Consider the following 20,428-nt stretch of genomic DNA (forward strand, 5'->3'; position numbering starts at 1 on the left):
CCCCACCACAAGTTCCAGCAGAAAATAGACTGAAAAATACCAACAGCAAGACAAAAGACACAGCATGGCTACTTTTGTGCATGTGTTATATCACAGCCTTTCTCAAACTGTTTTATTGCCAAGGCCCAGTAATGTTTGGCCCTCATCCTCTGTGCCCCACTTGCGTAATTTTTTGGGAAAAGAAAGACTATTTGTTCATTTTATGAAACATTTAATGAATTATTTACAGTCACATTTAGAGATGCACAGAGGTTAGAGAAGCACAATAGTGGCCCAAAGTTTCCCAGTATCTGCCCCCCCTGGTCAGCTGGCACAAACATCTGGACCAGTCACAGCTGGCCTGGCAGCCCAATGGCATAGGTTTTTTTTCCAGATTTTGTGAGGAGACATATCATTTTGAGCATTAAACACTGATTTTTTATGCACCTATTTCTACCCTTTTCTACATCAATTGATGCTGGAAACAATTGAAAATATAGAAAAATAAGGCCCTCAGGCATTCTGTATTACTTTCAACTATTCTCTTGTAGATCAATTTTTTCTAATTTAATGTTATCTCTGCTGAGTCAACACACATGTAGGCATCATTTACTCTTCCCTCCTCTTTTGCGTCTTTTGTTGGGGAAGTAACCTTTTTAAATGTGCATGTGGCACTTATTTCATGTGAATCATACATTATTTCATTTTAATTCATTTATAAATCCCTGGACTTCAATAGCTCAGATGTGTTTCAGCAAGATTTCTGCTCATGTTTTAAACTTTGTGCAAATTCAAAATATAACTCCTCCCATCTGTGTTCTCTGAGATTTGGAGAGTTGTAATATAGTCTGCTGTGCATGTTATTGCTCCGCTGATATGGTAGTATCTCATTCAGACCGTCTGACAGACACAGAGGCCCATTTAGATAGAGCACCTCCGATGAAGAGCAGCGTACAGCCACTTCTCTAAACTTTGTCAGAGAACAGAGACCCAAATGCTTTGTCTAGAGACACTTTGGCAGTGATTACTGAATACCAAAACAGTAGCCTTATTTGGGTCATTGTTTAACAGCAGAATTTCCACCACATGGTCAGCCTCATTACACCCACCAGCAGTTTCAATGAGCTTATCTTCCTTTGATCGCTCTCAGTCCCCCACATCCTTCCGCTTACACCAATATACAAACAGGCAGACTTTCAGGAAAAATACATGCTAACAGTAATTTGCCTCAGACTTGTATCCTTCCTCTGCTTTTTAGAACAGCAGTTATTACTCAGAAGTAATAAACTGAAACACCTCAGCTCAGTGTGTGTACAGTCTCTATTCCCACACAAGAGGATCAATCATTTTCCGGGATTGTTCAGGTCCGATCTGGCTGCTTATGATGTTGTCGTCATTTAATGGTCTTGACCTGGTGAAGATTACGAGCCCTGACCTCTGACCTCCCTGTGGAAATGTCTTTTCTAAAAGGTTCCTTAAGAGCCTGAAATGTGTGTTTTTGAGTAAAATGTCTCAACAACTATTGGATGGATTAAATTTAGTACTAACATTCAGGCTCCCCATCAGGATGAATTGTAATATTTTTGGTGGTCTGGAAGAGTTTACGATTTTGTAGCCTTCCCCAGATCTGTGCCTTAACACAGTGCTGCATCATTGAGATCTGCAGGCAGTTCCTTCTATACGTCCTCATGGCTTGATTTTTCTTTTGGGTGCATTACAACCACCAACTGGACTACCAGTCAATTGTCTTGTCCTTCTATCTGGTCTGGCTTGGTTTTTGTCAGCTGTGAGAGCTGATAAAGACAGGTGTGTGCTTTTCAAAATCATGTCCAATCAGTTTAATTTACCTCAGGTGGACTCCAATCAAGGCGTGGAAACATCTCAAAGATGATCAAGAGCAATGAGAGGCACCTGAGCTAAAATTCAAGTGTCAATTTCAGTTCTTTCTTTTTAAAGGTGCTCTAAGCGATGTCAACCGTTTTTTTAGGCTACAACATTTTTTGTCACATACAGCAAACATCTCCTCACTATCCGCGAGCTGCCTGTCCCCTGAACACACTGTAAAAAACATCTCCTCACTATCTGCTAGCTGCCTGTCCCCTGAACACACTGTAAAAAAACCGCGGTCTCTGTAGACAGCCCAGGCTCCACAAACTGCAACAAAAACAAACTGGCCAACCTGCACCACCAAACATAACAAACAGTGTTCCAGCGTTCCAGCCAATAACCGACAAGAAGGATTTGGGGGTGGGGGTTGGGGGGTTAGTGCGCGGAAGGGAGGGAGAGGGGACGGGATGAGGAGGAGGGAGGGGCGAGCTAGTCTCGTTTTGTTTGAACGAGAAGTGCCGTCACCCAACACCGCTTAGAGCACCTTTAATAACTTTGCACACACAAATCTCTTAGTTTTTTCTTTCTTTGTCATCACGGGATAGTGATAGTGATGAGGGAAATATTAATTTAAATCATTTTAGCATAAGGCTGCAACATAACAAAATGGGAAAAACGTGAAGGGGTCTAAACACTGAATATTATAGTATATTGTTTGTTCCTGCACTTAATGTTTTCAGACTGTAGTTTGTGCTCGTGAATTAAGAGTAAGTGTATGTTCACATGAATTTGCAGTAAAACCTAGAAGTCTATGTTTATATCTACAAAGGTGATTTTGTCGCTGATGTAAATGAACAAAGGTAAAAATGTACTGCACTCAATGTTCTTTTTTAAAAAAAAAGGAATTTACATCTAATCACTTCAAGGTTTCACCAAATTTATTTTTAAACTTAAGTTACATTCAACACTTTCTGTACATCAGATGAAATAAAAATGAAAAACTATAAAAATGATAGCTTTGACCTCACATTTTAGGAAAAATATACACACTATGAGAATAACAAACTCTAACACTGAATTACACTTGCAAACACTGATCCCAATTTCCCAAACACACACACACACACACACACACACACACACACACACACACACACACACACACACACACACACACACACACACACACACGTTTACATAACTAAAACACTCATTTCATCTTTTTAAAGTCTGCAGATAATATTCTTTCCAGCATACGTGATATTTGAAACAAACTGTGTCCAACTTGTCATACTTTCACACACACAAACGCTATAATACACGATACTATACAACCCGATACTATACAACCTGAATTTTAGTCAGTTTTAAAACGAGAAGAACTGAATGCAGTTTCAACTCATTTGACCTGAACTCCGGAGAAAAACGGACGAGAAATGTCGGCGCTTCCCATTTCCCTCAAAGTGTCCGACAGAGTCTCTTTGACGATTTTCCTGTCAGCTCTGGAGAGGTTGGTCTTGAGCTTGAGCAGAGCCGAAACATGTTTCTCACTGTGGGTGAAAGAAGGGAAGGACAGGTTAAAAAAAAATAATGTTTTAATCCTGTGAATTTATGATTCCAATTAAGAGACACCTGAACAGGATTGTAGAGTGAAAGATGTTGCATTAGATACGGTGATCTAATCAGGTCAGGAAATGCTATGAACATCTTTTCACTGTTTCATCTACAGTGTCTGCTATGTTAGTAGTGAGTGATGAATCCGGTCCCACAGACCTTATTTTAGCCTTATTTCAGCTGACCCCAATGCTTCAACCGTACCCATGGTAGTCAACATCCAAATCAATATACGAATGTTTCGTTTTTTTAAGTGTTCCAATCAGAGACGTTTTACAACCGAGACGCCCCGACTCAGAGTAATTCCCAGTAACTGTGTCACTTGGCCCTGCCTCTTTAGGAGACTAGCGGCAGGTCCGGAGTGTATTGATTCCAACTGGATAAGTAAACACAGATTATGACAAATTTTTTCGGCCCATAGTCACCAAAGACTCTCAATAGACCTGGCAACACAGATAAACTCACGTCAACGAAAGTTCATGACCGCTGTAACCAAACTATATGGCTTTTAGCTGTGTACATATCTCATGTTAGCAAAGGAAATATAAATAAATTATGCAAATGTCACTTTTCATGCATCCACATGACAAACATGTGAGGTAGTGTAGAAATATTTTATTAACAAAATGTGTGTATGTGCTCGTTGCAAAAGAGCTGTGTTAGTCAGGAAGTTGTTAAAAGTACTCCAGGTGACCGCTGATGCACAGAAAGTTAAGCTTAAGTCATAAAAATAGTTTAGGCTAATAGAGGTGCATTGTCTGAAGGTTGTGAGAACGGAAGAGGAAGTTGCACCACACGGAGGCCCCGACCTTGCATTTTTTGCCTAGCAACAAGAAGACACCCCCCTGTGAGGAGAGCATAAAAACTGAAGGGAGAGGATAGATGAGGGTTCACACGTCAGACGAGATCTCGCTAGACCAGCTCTGACATAATGTATGTTGCCAGGGAAACTTAGATGCTGTTTGTGAACCCACAGCTATGTCGTAACCTGTATGCTGGACTCAGTAAATTTGCTTAACGGAACTCTTCGTCTCAGATTGATCCTTGTGTTCTGGTAAACTTTAGTCCGATGAAAGAAGGTGCAGGGATTAATTAATAGGAGTCAGAGTTGACAGGCCGTAGGGCCTCATTTGGACAAAATGCCGCCTACAGTAGCCATCGACTGATAGTTTTCAAGGCCGATGCTGATACCTGTTATTAGTAGATAATGAAACAGAAAATGAAAATCTTTAAATCAAGATTTTGAAATGTTACAAACGCAAACACAAAACTGTGTTTAAATGCTTTGAGCAATTATTTAATAAATGAGAAACTTTCAACATAATACACAGTAACAGATAGTCAGATACTGTTAAAGCAGAGGGACAGAGCCAGCCAAAGAAGCGCACTTTTTCATAAATAACTTTATCGGCCAGGATCTAAAAAAAAAAATTGTAAAGATTATTTTCTGGGCTTTTTCGGCCTTTATTCAATATGACAGCTGAAGACAGAAAAGGGGAGAGAGCTACCCTAAAAGCACTTTCTTTGTAGGAAGAAGGGAAATGACAGGGAGTGAGGCAACAGTCAAGAAGAGAGAGAGAGAGTCTGTCAGTAAAAAACAGAGATAGGGAAAAGTCCAAAAGAATATTACAATGTCAGTTTTATAAACCGACATACCACAACTAAGCTTTACCAGCTCAAACCTCCTTATTTCACTGCAGTGCCTGTGTTTCAGTGTACCACAGCACTCTCACTGACACACTGGCTACTCCAGAGGAAAACTAAGTTGTAGCGTGTCTGCATTTAGCTCATAACAGCATCCTGCTGCCAAGAAACTGGATACATTTCAGCTTTCCTGTTTCTCTCTCAACTCTGTCTGAAAAGTGGTATGTTTATCCTCAACCACTAAGATCATGAGGCTATCATGTCCTTATCAGGTCTGTTAACACTTGAGAGCTAAATTCTAAATTACACCAGTGCGCTGTATGTGTTTTAAGAGAGAGCATAGGTTACCTGAGGTCAGGATAAGCAGTTCCCAGTGATACTACTTGCATCTGTATGGCGGGGAGGTCTTGGAGTTTCAGCACTTCTGCAATCTTGGTCAGGATTTCCTTACACCAATCCTCCTCTGATCCCTGTGAGGAAAGAGCAGTCATAGTTTAGTCTAATCTACACGCCTCTTGTTTTGGGGCTTTTATCCCCCTGGATCACTTGTTAATCACACTCTGTGGTCAGTTCCAGTGGCGTATTACATGGAAGTACAACCAAAAGTGAATGTTTTGTCAAGATTTTGTCATAAAACTTAGTTTCAAGCGATTTTGTGCTCGATTCTCACCATTTTTCCAAATAAATGGTGCAAACTCTCTGCGTTGTCCTTTACAATTCCGTAGGCCTTCAGCTGCCGCTCCTTGTCCTTCAATTTGACTTGTCCTTTCAGGAGCCGCCTCACATATTCTTTTGCGACTTCCTGGTGCAGCTGGCCAATCAGTTTCTGAAATGAATCCAGTCATGAAACCAAAAATAAAGTTTAAAATTTCAAATAGTTTGAAGAACCAACAAAGACGCTTAACTGAGAGAGTCAATTTCCATTTGATCTTTCTAAGTGAGTTTATTGAACAATGCCAGTGATTTTACATATTTTAGTCTATTTGCTATAAAAGTCACATTATTTCGGAATGTTTTACAAACCAACACAAAAGTGTTTCAGAATTTGAAATGCATTTTTCCTCACATACAGGCAGCCATTGGTTTCCATTCATTTCTTTATGGTTTGAAAATCAGTGTGCTGACCGTAGAAACTTGCTCGAGTTGTTTTCATCCATCAAAGTAATCATGATTCATTTTCAAATGATATGTTAATAAATTGAAACCAATGGCTCCCTGAATGGAAAAATACGTTTAAGACATCTAAACCAGGGGTGATTTTAGCCCTTTTTTTAGCCTTTTTTTTTTTAAGCACCCCTAAACTTGATCCCGGCACCCCTAAAAAATAATTGCTTAAAAGTCTGTGGTACTCTATTGTGAGCTAAGGAGTTCTGCTCTAGGGATATCACAACATCGTGAAACTAAACCCAAAATCTAGCTGCCTTGATCATTCAGAAAAACATTCTGAGCCATTTTCAGGAAATAGTGCTTGTCAGCCATTAGTCAAAATTGCATGAATCTCTAATTTTCAAAAGTTATTGATGCTGCGTTTTGGAAATGTCGGCTTCTCCCTGGATCTGACTCAATTTGTAAAACCACATGACCTTTGTAGTAATGGCCCTGTGGCTCAGCATTAAAGTTAAAAAGTTTTCTAAGAATTGTTGGTGTCTTTCTAGTTACATAATTCAGTTTTTCCTCTACCATGATGGTCCAAAATGACGTTAAAATGCACAGTTATCACAGTAGAATAACGTTTAAAAAAATGCTAAAGCTCTGATCCTAGAATCAGTATAGCGTGCTTTGGATGGGATATAACATGATTTGTAGTCAAACCCAGCAGCTCCTCCTTTAGATTGAATTGAAGAGTGTGTTTCTACCTGGTGACAGGATTCACAGGAACCATGAAGATCCTGAATCTCTTTTTCAATGCTGTCCAGCAGCTTCTCAAACACGGCCTCATGCAGCCAGTTGTTGGTTCCCAGCATGCGGTACTGTGGCTGTGTGACGTACAAACATGATGCGTTAGACAGGTAACACTTTCATGCACAGCAGTAGAGAATTTGCAACAGAAAGGACATTTCAGATAATGCAAATATCCTGATTTGAAAACCTGTATGGATCTATATATGTGTTGTTCTTCAGAGCTTCAACACACCATTTCCATTTGTTGGAAAGTTCCATTGTACTATCATGCCTGTTTTGGTATTTTGTGCTAAATGCCTTCATTGTGCAAAACGTTTTGACCTTTGTTTGAAAAAAATCCATATATAAAATATTCTGTTTGGTCCAGATATACAAATTTAACCGTCTCTAAAAAACAAATTCTAACTCTAAGGCATAAATCTTACAAATAATTTTGTTTCATTAAAAGAAAAGCCTCAGTAATTACCTAAATACTATGTTTTTTATCAGACATTACTCAAACAGAAAGTAAAAAGTGCATTTGTTGGGGACTAGTTTCAGCAGCGAATTAATCCACATTTGGTGCTCTAGTGAGTTTTCTGTTGCAGCAGGACGGTTTACAATATGTGGGACTGGGTCAAAATAAACTACAGTGTGTGTGTTCATTCTAATGAAGGAACATTTGACCCAGTGCAGCAGTGAGGCTCAGTGTTTTTAACAATGGAGCTCTATGACACAGAGGAAGATACATCAGGCTGTTAAATACAATACTTGTTGGTAGATACATTCAGTTTTGTTTTGGTCTTTTCCTGAGATTTGTTGACAAGAAAAAGAAAAAAAAAACTCACCTTGAGGACATCGTGCACAGGTTTTAATAAATATGTGTGGGCAGACTGTTTCATGTCAGTCAGAACATGCAGTGAACTTTCTCGCACGTCCTCTGTAAACAGCTCTTTATTCTTATCGAGGACGTCCCTGCAGACGGAGCACAGAAGTCACATTAGCCCATATTTTCTTTTGTGGGATCAAGCAGAATTCAATCTTAATAACGCTAGACATTTGTCTAATCACGCCACAATGGCTAAATGTCAGAAACACACCTGAACTGCTCCATACTGCCGAGGTGTGCCTTGATAATCGGCTGGCTGTTTGGTTTGTTTTGCTTCATGACGTCTTTTTGGAAGATGTTGTACCTGCAGGAGTTTGGATGTAAATGAAAACAGCTGTTTTTCACTTCAACAGTGCTGTTCTTCTTAGATACAACACAAAAATGCATTTTAAAATGACACTATTTAACAGAAGATCCTCAGTCTTCTTACCTCTGCATTAAATCTTTTAGAGGGCACGTTATGCTCTGGGCCTTGTGCAGATCTCCCACAATTTTTGCAGCCAATGTCACCGTACTATTTATAAGCTAAAGACAGATGGAGGACACAGATCAATGACAGCAAATAAAAACCGCTGAAAAGCACTGAGACTGAGACACAGCCGTGTATGTCCAGCATTTTCCCAAAAAGTCAAACTAGCACCAGAAACTGAAGCCATTACGTCGGCAGTGTAAGTGCCTTGTGGATTTATCAGGCTGCAGGAGCATGGCCGCTTCTGCACACTGGGACCTTGATCTGACAGTGAACGACTTTCTATAAATACATAAACACTGTCTTCCTTGTTTGGTTTGGACAGCTCGTTTTTGCTCCAGTTTTGGCTTTAGTGCTTTATGTTAGAAAAAAGCCTGACAGGCCTCAACTTACTTGTCTCCTTCCTGGTCTAAACCGTAGAGCAGAGGACACTGGTACCATTATGTTTTACATTTTGTTCTCTTATGATCACATGACAACTTCATATTGGGATTGGGATCAAAAGCAAACTTGGCTTGATCTAAACCTGCAATAACAAGCTGTGTGAATTCCCTTTAATAAGTTTTAAGCTTCCTGTAGCTGATTTCCACATCCAGCAGTTGCAGAGCAACGTCATCGTTTATTAGGAGACACCTTGCCGTTGGTGTTGCCGTGATACATTATTATAAAGATATCGATTACAGCTGCTTTAACATCAGTTCAGTTCAGTTCAATACTTTATTGCCATGTCAACACAGCTGATTGGAATTTGTATTGGTGCCAGTCAGGTTAAAAAAGGCAATACATACAGAGGAAAATACAGCACATAAAAGACACATATATCATTCAAACCAGTAAAAAGCTGTAAAGACCTTGTGCTAATTCAACTTCCCATAAAGTCTCTTGTGCAGTCTATAAAGTGCATTTGATACAGGTTTACTCTGCAAGGTGCCTGAGCAGTAAGCAGCCTAATAGTGGCGGGCTAAGTACTGTTACAAAAGCGGGATGTCTTATTGAAACTGTACCTGAATGATGTCGTAGGCCACAGTACTGACGAAGCAGCCGTCCCTTCTTATCGGCTCCTCTCCATTTTTCCACTTCTGCTCCTCTTCCTCCAGGATGCGCTTGATGAACGTCGTCAGATCATCCTGAACGCACAACAACATCACTTTTAACACACAGGCTGTATGCTACAGTTTATGTTTTTGGATACAGAACAGTTCTTTGAAACCCACAATAAGTGTTGAAACAATCATATTGATAATTGAGCTATGCCCAGTGGTTTAATCTAAGTGATACGCAGGTATACACAGTCTATCCACTAAGAAAGCTCCAGGATTTCCATATACCCACTTAAAAATGCGCAATGGCATGTAACAACATATAATACAATACAATAAAGGTATTTCCACCGTAAATTGGTGCATAAACGTGTGTCAGAATGCAGAAAACAAAATCTGTGACGCTCAAACTTTTCAAAATCTCAGCAATCTACCCTTTAGATTTCTTGTTTATAATTGAAAAATGTGGCGTGGTGCTGTTGATTGAGATTAAGTCAGGAGACCCCCCCCACAAAAAAAAAAACCATTAGGATTCATCCACTGGGGACCATGAATATCCACAACTTCCAAACTAGACCTAAAAACTAAATAAAGGTTAGGTAAAAGGTTAAGTAAAGCTGCCTAACCCAACAAATCGAAAACGAAAAACAGCCAAACATAACTAAGATCTAACTGAAATTCCTCAAATTAAGCAGGCAGCTTGGGTTACCTGTTGTTTGCTCAGGTATTGCTCCTCCAGATTTTTCAACAAGTCTTCAGGCAGCAGTTTTCCCAGAGCTTGAATATCGATTTCATTGGCCAGCTCCTGCTTTTGAAGGATTCTGACACAGAAAGCAGATATCACAACTTTCATTAGAAAACCATGAGAACTTTGCACACGTTTAGATGACAGAAAATCATTATAACAGATACTTGTACACTGTTTTATTGTACATCATCTGATTTCCCTCGATGCCTTATCTTCTACTTCAATTTCAAAATTTCAAAACAAGAACTCGCAGCAACTTGTTGTCAATAAAAGATGTGTGACGAACTGGTTTGTGAACATCAGGGTGTAAAAACGCCTCAAAGCAAACTGTAAAACCAAACTCAATTTGTCTTTTTCTGGGATATTATGTAATGCACTGTGCGTGCAGAGCTGCAGGATCAGAAAGGAAGAATCGCAATTGGCATCAGAGTTGTTAAAATCAAAACGATGCCCAACCCTAAAAACACACCAATATAATAACAGAATGGGCCCAGAAATATAAGTACTTCAAACATAAACTGAAGTCATGACTTACAGTGGGTAAAACTCGTTGACCCAGTGCAGGAGGACAGTGCAGTCCTTGTCCTCCAGACCAAAGTCTGCAATCTTCCTGAGTCTGGTGCTGAAGGCTTCGTGGTACAACCTGACGTAAAAATGAGTTATGTTCCACTCAGGCGGGTAGCAACTCTTGACCTCGTCCACCACAGACAGCAGGTCCTCCTTCAGTTGCCAGCCCATGCTGCAGACGTCCGCCTCGATAGCAGACATGTTCCCCTTGTCAGCAGGGGGCGTCGCAGGGTTGTCTAAGCGCTCCTCCACCAGGCTGTGAAGTGTGGAGTCGTGGAGCTTTTTCCATCCACTGGGCCTCCAGTCCGGAGGGGTCCAAGTCCTCTGAGTCCACTGCTGGTCCTGGTCCTCCTCCTGGTTCACGGCCTTCACCGCAGACGTCAGAGCCTCCGAACTGACCTCCCCCAGGCTGAGCGAGAGAGTCTTCAGTACAAGTCCTTGCAGGGCCTGGTGATCTGCAGCAAGCTTGTTTACTTCTTCCTCATGATGTGTAAGTGCCTCTGCATCGTTTATCTCCCCGAACAGACGATCCTCTCTCTCTATCAGCAGCTGGCCGGCCTCACACAACTGTTGGGCCTCAAGTCTCTGCTCAAAAGTGAGGGTCACTGAGGGAGAAAAGTTACAGATGTTGTTTAGCATAAAATAATTCATAAAAGAAATACTGATTATATTTAAGGCTGCAGCTAATGAGTATTGGCTATTAACGACTAATCTGCTAGGTACTATCTTGCTTAATCGTTTGATCACAGTTTCACAGTTTACTACAACCCAATGTGCCATCCTCAAATAGTTTTTTATTTGTAAGACGCATAGTGCAAAACTCAAACATATGTAGTTTACTATCATGTAACAGAAGAAAGGGAGCAAATCATCACATCTGGGAGGCTTGGACTATCAAAATGTTTGGCTTTTTTTTCCTTGATAAAACACTCAAATGATGAATCCATTATCAAAATAACAATTTACGCTGTCATAAAACTCATACTTAGGTGTTAGGATTTGAGCCTTTCAGTGTTTTTCTTCCGAAAGTATTTCTATTTCTTTCTGTTTATATTTGTTTCTATAGGGAAGTGATACGATGGTCTTCAGTTTGTGTTCTGCTTGCTCTTCTTCTCTAAGTTCTGTCTAATAATAATTCATTACATTTATATAGCGCTTTATCCTTGACAGTCAAAGCGTGGTAGCTTGTTAGAAAGACACTTTAAAGACTATATCTATATTTGAATCTGCAAAGTAACTATTATTGCCAAATAAATGTAATAAAGTTAAAAAGTACAATATTTGGTAGTATAAAATGGAAATACTTAAGTAAAATACAAGCAGTGGTGGAATGTAACTAAGTACATTTACTCAAATACAAATGTTGAGGTACTTGTACTTCACTTGAGTCTTTTCTTTTCATGCCACTTTCTACTTCTACTTCCGCTACGTCTCAGAGAGAAATATTGTACTTTTTACTCCACTACATTCATCTGACAGCTTTAGTTACTATATCTTGAAAATAATTTACTTCCACATGTTAGGATCTTGTTTGTGAAGAAAGTAACCTCAAAACACATGGATTTGGAAATAACGCCTTCTTTTGGGCAATGACGGACCAATGGAAAAAGTTTCCATCCAAGGAACCGCAACAGGGAATATATTGGTGAAACTGAGAAATGTTAGGGACTGTAAAATGTAGAACTACGAGGGAAATACATCTTGCAGTCCGCTGCAGCGTAAAATCCTGATCTGTCATGTCATTCCGTTATTAAATCTTGTTGTTAATCTTCAATGGACAAAGCCTCTCCTTTCTCAAATTCAAGAAAATTAGCTTTGGGGATTTCAGACCCTTTTTTAGGGGGGCTCAAGGTAAAATCAATTTTAGTGCTTCAAGTTAGAGTTTGCAAACTTGTCTGTTAGTGACAGAGGACAAACAATTACAGGTTCAAAGAAACATCATATCCTGTGTCGCCAATGCTATGCACCTGTAACACAGTCAAGTAAACACTTTTGCAAGGCACTGTATCCTGTCACATTCTCATGAGGGGCTGAGCCTCCTTAAAGGTCTGATCCTAGAATCGCCCCTGACAGTAACGTTACTTGAGTAGTAACGTTAACGTTAAATTACATTCCACCACCGGGTATTATTATATTATTAGCAATAATCGTATTTTCAACACCATATAAATTAGACTATAAGTGATTTTAGTTGACAGCAACAGCTTAACGTTAACTTTATCTCGGTTCCTAAAGCATTTTTGTTGCAGTTATCTTTCCACAGTGGGCTGCAGTCCCATTAAAGTAAACCATGCTAGCTTAATAACAAATGGTCATTATGTAAGGTTAGCTAACAGCCTTTTGATGGAACTTAACTGACCGATTTGGGGCTTCTCATCACCGGGTGAGCTGTGTCCATCAGTCGTGGAGGGGTTTTTGACAACGGCCTGACCTCTGGGGCTCCTCCCGAAGGTAAACCAACCATCCGGGAAAAAGTTCAGCCTGAGTCCGTCTGTGACTGTCATCTTTATCCGAGAGACACTGGTCCGACGGTCTGATAAATCTATGGGAGACAAAGAAAAAACTTTAAAAAAAGTAGTTCAGTGTTTCACTTGGCTATTTTTTTTTAATGTCAATTAGATGTCAATTGTCAACGTCTGTCTTTGCCTTTTAAATTACAACGGTATTTGTTTTATAGTTTATAATAGTTTAAAAGTTAGCTTAACAATTCACTAACGCCTCCTAACACTTGCTTCCTGTGTTATTTCCAAAATAAAAGTATAATGAACAGTTTTTTGAGAATGGTATCAAAGAATTTTTGCTATTTTTTTCTAATCAATCAATCAATCAATCAATCAATCAATCAATCAATCAATCAATCAATCAAACAATCAAACAATTAAATCACAAAATACAATTACACAATTTAACAGCCTAGTGTCCAGTAGAACCATATCATCAGTATTCTCATCACAGTGTATTTATAAAAGCTAAGCATCTCCAAAAAGCTGTGTATTCATGAATAATACAAAGTGAAAGTAGCCTACATACAAATAAAAAAACAGAATAACAAATACAAATACTAACTTTCAATAATAACATTCACTTCTTATCTTCATTAATGAATACCTTTTAAAACTTTGTTTAAAAAATTAAAAATTCTTACACAACTCAAGATTCAAGTTGCTCACTTTCTTAAGAGTGAAATGCACTATGAACCGGTCCAGACATGCAGATTAATCTGAAATCTGTAATAAAAACCATTCAGCCCTCACTCAGTTACTCACCCTGATCTCACAGTCTCTGCTCTGTTAAGAACGGTACAGCTGCACTGAGCTGAGTGGGCTTTAAACCACCAGCAGGCTCCTCCTACTGAGGATGATGTATGTGAAAATAATAACTCCCCCTGAGTGTTGGAAAGTCCACACACACACACACACACACACACACACACACACACACACACACACACACACAAACACACACACACACACACACACGCACAAACACACAGACACACAGACACACATAGTGCTGAGGCAATGTCGGCCACTCTTCTTTAGTTAAGAGGGAAATATCACTATGTAATGCAATTCTGTACAGACATTCATGGTCCACAGTGTACAGACTTTGGGGATCCCCTTACTTCTCCTCCAGCGCCACCAAAAACATAATTTGTCCAGCACCAATTTAGGACTAGATACCCCAAAAAGTAATGAGTCAGACATTGATGTCAACATACTTGCATGCAAAAAAATGGAAATTTTTCACCCATTAAACAATTTTGTGTCTATACATGTAGGATCTGCAACTAACGATTATTTTCAGTAATGGAATGTAACTAAGTACTTTCACTCATTCAGCCCTACTGTACTTAAGGATAGATGGGAGTAACATCATCGGCTGGATTTCAAACAATGGTGAGACTTCATAATGCGAGGAAATTACCTATCTTGTTGACACAACTACCTGTCTACATCAATGGAGCTAGGGTGGAGCAAGTGAACAGTTTGAGGTTCCTGGGAATCTGCATCACAGAGCACTTCTGTGGAGATAGGTCTGGCAATGCGAGAATACAGAGCAGCTGAAATGGTCATCATCACGCATCTCCACCCTGGTAAGGAAAGCTCCGAAACGGCTGTATTTCTTTCGTGCCAAGTTCTTTGCAATCGAAAGCATGGTTTGTGCGCGGTCCAGGACAGGAGGGCTCTGCAGCGGATGACTAAAACCACCCAGAACATCATTGGTACCTATCTATCTACAGTGCATCAGTGGTATTGGTGAGGTGAGGTGCCTGTGCACAGCCCAGAGGATACAGTAATAATACTATAAGTGTACATATAGTTGTATTCTATTCTAATTTAAACGTGTTTATATGTTCTATGTGTAGCATGAAGGGGCTACAGCTAACATTTTACTATAAAACCCTGTTGTAAAACGATAAAGAATTGAACCTTGTACAGTACCTTGTAATATGTCTATTCATTATTTTACATTTACATTACATTTTGTATTTAGGGTCTTCAGAAAGCAATTACTGGTGGTTCGGGCATCTGGTAAGGATGCCCCCTGGGCGCCTCCCTAGGGAGGTGTTCCAGGCACGTCCAGCTGGGAGGAGGCCTCGGGGGAGAGCCAGGACTAGGTGGAGGGATTATATCTCTAACCTGGCCTGGGAACGCCTCGGGATCCCCCAGTCGGAGCTGGTTAATGTGGCCTGGGAAAGGGAAGTTTGGGGCCCCCTGCTGGAGCTGCTACCCCCGCGACCCGACCCCGGATAAGCGGATGAAGATGGATGGATGGATGGAGAAAGCAATTACTGTAGACTGTACTGTGTACTTGACTTTTTTTTTCACATTTTGTGTTTTACCCTTTTTGCCACCAAAAGTAAATCAAACAAAACAGGACTTTAGACATGCGTGCGCAATGGTGCAAAAAGTGGGTATGCGCAATATGCGGCACATAGGGGCGCAGCACCATGGGGGGTGCCAAAGCGATGGTATTTTCTATATGTAGCTGCTGTTGTGCATTTCTAAATAATTCCTGCAGTTCCTCAATGTCATTATTTAACATTTTAGAGGACAGGCTAGAGTAGGCGCCCTGTCTCATAAGATACCATCATAGAATGTTGACATACATTTTTGTTTTTATGAATTTTTTTAGCAGGTAGTGGAGAGTAGTGAGTTGTCACCTATGGAAAAAGATGGATAAATCAAGGGAAAAGGAGATGACATGTCAAGGGATGCCACAGCAGTTAAATAAGTGGAATTTGGGGTTTACGACTAGCTTAGAATATGCAAAACCGAGGTTGCTGAGCTGAAAACTGGTAAATATAAGGTAGCATGTACAATAAATGACAAGAATCTGGAAAACATAACTAATGCTATAACTCTGGTTTACATGGAATCATGCATAAATTTGCTACCAAACTTGGAGGCTTGCAAATATTCATGTTAACAGGCTAGTGTTTGCTAACTTAATGCAAACTAATGTTGCTGATAGCTACATGTCGATATTGGTTTAACCCTATGGTACCAATCACATGCATGACAAATCTCAATTGTATTAAGGTAAAATAACAACTGGTAAATATAAGGTAACATGAAAAATCTATTACATAATGTTTGTTTGACAATATGTCTTAGTGGAGAAGAACATAGGCAAGGAGTGAATGAGACAGACATGATGACATCAGGTAGGAGTTCTATTAGACCACACAAAACTAAATGTCCAGTAAGTTCTGCCAAAATTATTGCTGCATACCCCCCTGACACTGGGTAGTTGCGCCCCTGTGCGTGCGTGTGTGCGTACGTGCATGTGTGTGTGTGTGTGTGTGTGTGTGTGTGTGGTTACACAGAAACAAACACCACGACCACCACAGTATGTTTTTTTCTGTGGTTGTTTCACATGATCTTCATCAGCAGATGGAGTTTGGCCAGAAGTCATGGAGCTGTAGACCTTCTTTTTTTGAGGCTCAGTGAGGCTGTACTTGAGCTAAATGCTCACATTAGCATGTTACCATGCTTACAATGATAATGCCAGCATGTTGATGTTCATGTTTCCCATGTTGGTTTTGCATGTCAGCATGCAAACACTTGCTACTTAGCACGTATGCTGCATTCATCTGGCACATTTATTAGAAAAAGATTAAATTATTTGACAGTTTTTTTAAGCTGACAAAAAGAGGAAGTGTTTTGATGTTTTCTGTCAAAGATAAGACTTCTTCTCCTCAGTCAGGTGACGTTGTTTTATCTAAGGGACTCTCTGAATGTGTTACCTGTCCCTGCTGCTGCGGATTCATCCAGATAACCCATGTTTCACTTCTTAAAAGTTATATGGTAAATGTTCCAACACCACATCAAAACCACAGCAGGTCACATCAGCGTTGGGTAATACTAACATTTGACACGCATAAACCCTGCTGCTAACTTTACACCTGGACAATGCTATGTTGTAAGCAGTTTTTCTTACCTTCTGATCTGCAGGATCTGTAGGGGAAACAGCAGCGGAGCGTCGAACACATCCTTCTTAAATGGCAGCCCGACTCACAGGTGTGTGGAGTTCATCTGTCTCTGCAGCAGATCGATTCAACACTGAACTGAGAATAAGGTGCAAGTCACATTTGATGTCAGGATGTTGGTTAAGTCATGCATTGAGAAAGTACGCTTTTTCTATTTCTGCGCCTATGCACATTTCCTCTGAGAGCTCACATGTTTGATGTGAGGATGAACACATACGTGGTTTCAAAATGACGTGTACAGTTTAAAATGCCCACAAAACACAATGGGTTAGGTGTTATCATAAAGGCAAAATGTTGATTCATAAATACAGGAACATTTATCAGGGCAGAATACTCCTAGTTCTGTTTTTTCATATCAACTTCAGCTTCAGAGTTTTATATCAAACCATGAAAACATGTATTATCCTCGTTAAATCCAGTTATAACTTCCTATATTCAACTTCCAATCAAACAAAATCCGGACAAAATACACAGATCAAAAAAACTATAAAAATATTTTTAAAAAAAACGTTTACTTTTCACAGCATCTCACAATATAGTGCTTATCACAAATTGATCTCAAAGAATAAAAATAAATATTAGGTAAAGTTTTTACTTCCTTAGAAAACAGTGAAGTCCAAAGCGAGTTTAGGTTTAATCAGTTTTATCTGCTCTGGCCAGAGAGAACTTTTATGTTTAATTATGTTGAGGTGAAACAACAGTAGCACACACCTCGCTGATTTATAAATAAGCAGCGTGGTTGCTAACACAGCTTAGTTAAATGTAAAGCTATCGTTACTCACTCAAACAGGTGCAGTAGGATTGTGCTGCACCAAATGATGCTGCACCAAATTATGATCTGATCTGATAGATGTGTGTCAAAATATGTAACTTAAAGTAATAGTTATTATGTCCTAGAATAAGATGAGAAGATAATCCCTGGTCGGTGACTCGAGTCTGTTCGGTGTGTTCCGTGCCGTCGTCAGTCGGAGGAGCCGTCGACAGCCATTTCGGCTGATTTGACTTGTTGAATCGGCCAGCGGGCAGTCGGACTCAATGACCAATCTGATTGGTGGAGTGCTAGCCCTTGACTAGCGAATCAGTGCTTCTTCCACAAGAAGAAGCCCGAGAGCTGACAACGCCAGTATCTTCTTATTACTAGCCATCGTATTTTCTTCCGTTCAGCGAGTAATGACAACAACGACCCTTCTTGACTACTATCACCACTCTCTGATGAAAACAATGACTGACGACAGCGTGCTCTGTTTACTAGGTCTGGAGAGATGTTCCGTCATTTCCCGGTTTTAATTTTTTGGGAGACAATACAAATTAGCGCCGCCTGCTGTTATAAAGACGTATTACGTCTCGCGCATGCGCAGAACGTCAAGTCGGCGTCGCTTTGGTGTGTTCCGAAGCACTTTTTTGAGAGACGGGAGCCGACTGATCAGTCCGACTGCCTTTTCTGCCGACGGTCGGCCGTCGGGTTGGTGTGTCAGAGCCTTTACAGTTCAAGTACAGAGCTAGAGTCAGGATGTGGTTATCTTAGCTTAGCATAAAGTCTGGAAGTAGAGGAAAACTGGCACATGTGCGAAAAAATACAGCCACCAACACCTCTAAAGCTCACTTATTAACACAACGTAACATATTGGGTTTGTTTTCTGAGATCTCAAGTTATTGCATTTGAAAGCTCAGGAAAAGCTAGCCAGTGGAGGCTGAGTTGAGATTATTTTCATACACTTTGATCCCAACTTTCATGTGGTCCAAAGGGTCCATCTAGGGATGTGCATTGCAAGTTAGCTTAGGCAACAAATGCTGTGGTGTGTGGCAAAGGTCTATGCTACATACTTGTCCCTTAAAACATTAAATAAATAAATAAATATTTAAGACAGTTTTTGTCTTTTTAAGATTTGGTATAAGGAGATGCATGAACTTTACCCCACTTGTATTGAAAACATCTGGAAACTGTTAACATGAACAGAGGGCCCCCCAAGACAGAAGAGTCCTGTTTTTGGGGTTATGCCAGATAAAAGGCATTGATTGGTCAGTTCCCTACTCCAATCATATACTTACACATATCACGCCTTATGTTATTACAATGCACAGAATATATATTGTGTGATAACTGCAGAACGGCAGAGCGACAATATTTGAAGATTGGGTTGGTCGTCTCTCCGAGCTCCTGCAGAAGCTTGTAAAATTGATGCTGAACCTTTGATGTGATAAACCTTTTTATAATCAAGAACAGTGTCAACGAAGTTCCTTCTCCACACATCGGCAACGCAGTGCTGCAACTAAATATACAACAGGAGGATTTATGAAGTGGAACTGTTTTGGGATGGACAAAAGTTTCTCCATCCACCCAGAACCTTTGTCTCAGGCTACAGTGCAGGTTGCCAGATATTCTGGGTGTGGGCGTGAGCAAGTTTTGGTGAAGGTCTCTTTACGTACAAAGCAACCTCACTGTGATAGCAACTGGCTGTTGATCACTAATATGTCAAACTTAACTTGACTGAATCTGGATCCCTATCTTAGTTGTAATGAATACTAAACTGTTTCAAAACTAAAAGAAATGAAACATAAAAAACAATCATAAAACTCATTGGCAGCCCATTTTTATAAATTACATTTCAGCCAATCACTGTGGCCCACATTCTGTATAGCTTGACAACACCAACAGACAGTGTGATAAAACAAACATCAGTCAGTGATTCATTTTCATTCTGCTTTTTTTCACAATCTAATTTATCTAAATTGTTTGATTCTGAGATGGAAAATTAGAAATGTGATATCTCTTCTGGAGCTTTTGGTTGTTTCACATGATCTTCATCAGCAGATGGAGTTTGGCCAGAAGTCATGGAGCTGTAGACCTTCTTTTTTTGAGGCTCAGTGAGGCTGTACTTGAGCTAAATGCTCACATTAGCATGTTACCATGCTTACAATGATAATGCCAGCATGTTGATGTTCATGTTTCCCATGTTGGTTTTGCATGTCAGCATGCAAACACTTGCTACTTAGCACGTATGCTGCATTCATCTGGCACATTTATTAGAAAAAGATTTGAATTATTTGACAGTTTTTTTAAGCTGACAAAAAGAGGAAGTGTTTTGATGTTTTCTGTCAAAGATAAGACTTCTTCTCCTCAGTCAGGTGACGTTGTTTTATCTAAGGGACTCTCTGAATGTGTCTGCTTTCTGTCAAAGATAACAGTTCACTGAAACTTTTTTTTTTAACATAATTTCTTTCCACAATGACACAAGGTGCGTTTTGGTCAATTTGACATGCAATCAAAGTGTTG

At 39.9% G+C, this 20,428-nt stretch overlaps 1 protein-coding gene across 3 annotated transcripts; it reads right to left on the reverse strand.

Annotated features, from left to right (window-relative positions):
- Nucleotides 1–2,726: 2,726 nt before the first annotated feature.
- On the reverse strand, nt 2,727–17,249 carry tnfaip2b (tumor necrosis factor, alpha-induced protein 2b). 3 transcript variants are annotated; one of them, XM_078277272.1, is made up of 12 exons: nt 17,106–17,249; nt 13,018–13,200; nt 10,627–11,263; nt 10,053–10,164; nt 9,308–9,430; nt 8,265–8,359; nt 8,046–8,138; nt 7,794–7,920; nt 6,921–7,040; nt 5,735–5,890; nt 5,413–5,534; nt 2,727–3,356 (listed from the first exon to the last, which is right to left on the reverse strand). In XM_078277272.1, exons 1-12 carry the CDS (start codon nt 17,155–17,157, stop codon nt 3,206–3,208), a joined length of 1,971 nt encoding a protein of 656 aa, XP_078133398.1. In that variant the 5' UTR covers nt 17,158–17,249; the 3' UTR covers nt 2,727–3,205. The 3 variants fall into 3 exon arrangements, with proteins under 3 accessions (XP_078133398.1, XP_078133399.1, XP_078133400.1); XM_078277273.1 differs by lacking the exon at nt 17,106–17,249 and adding an exon at nt 13,925–14,010; XM_078277274.1 differs by lacking the exon at nt 17,106–17,249 and adding an exon at nt 13,804–13,903.
- Between the last annotated feature and the right edge of the window lie 3,179 nt (nt 17,250–20,428).

Source organism: Sander vitreus, chromosome 20 (genome assembly GCF_031162955.1).
Source record: "Sander vitreus isolate 19-12246 chromosome 20, sanVit1, whole genome shotgun sequence".
In the NCBI taxonomy this organism is placed as follows: domain Eukaryota; kingdom Metazoa; phylum Chordata; class Actinopteri; order Perciformes; family Percidae; genus Sander; species Sander vitreus.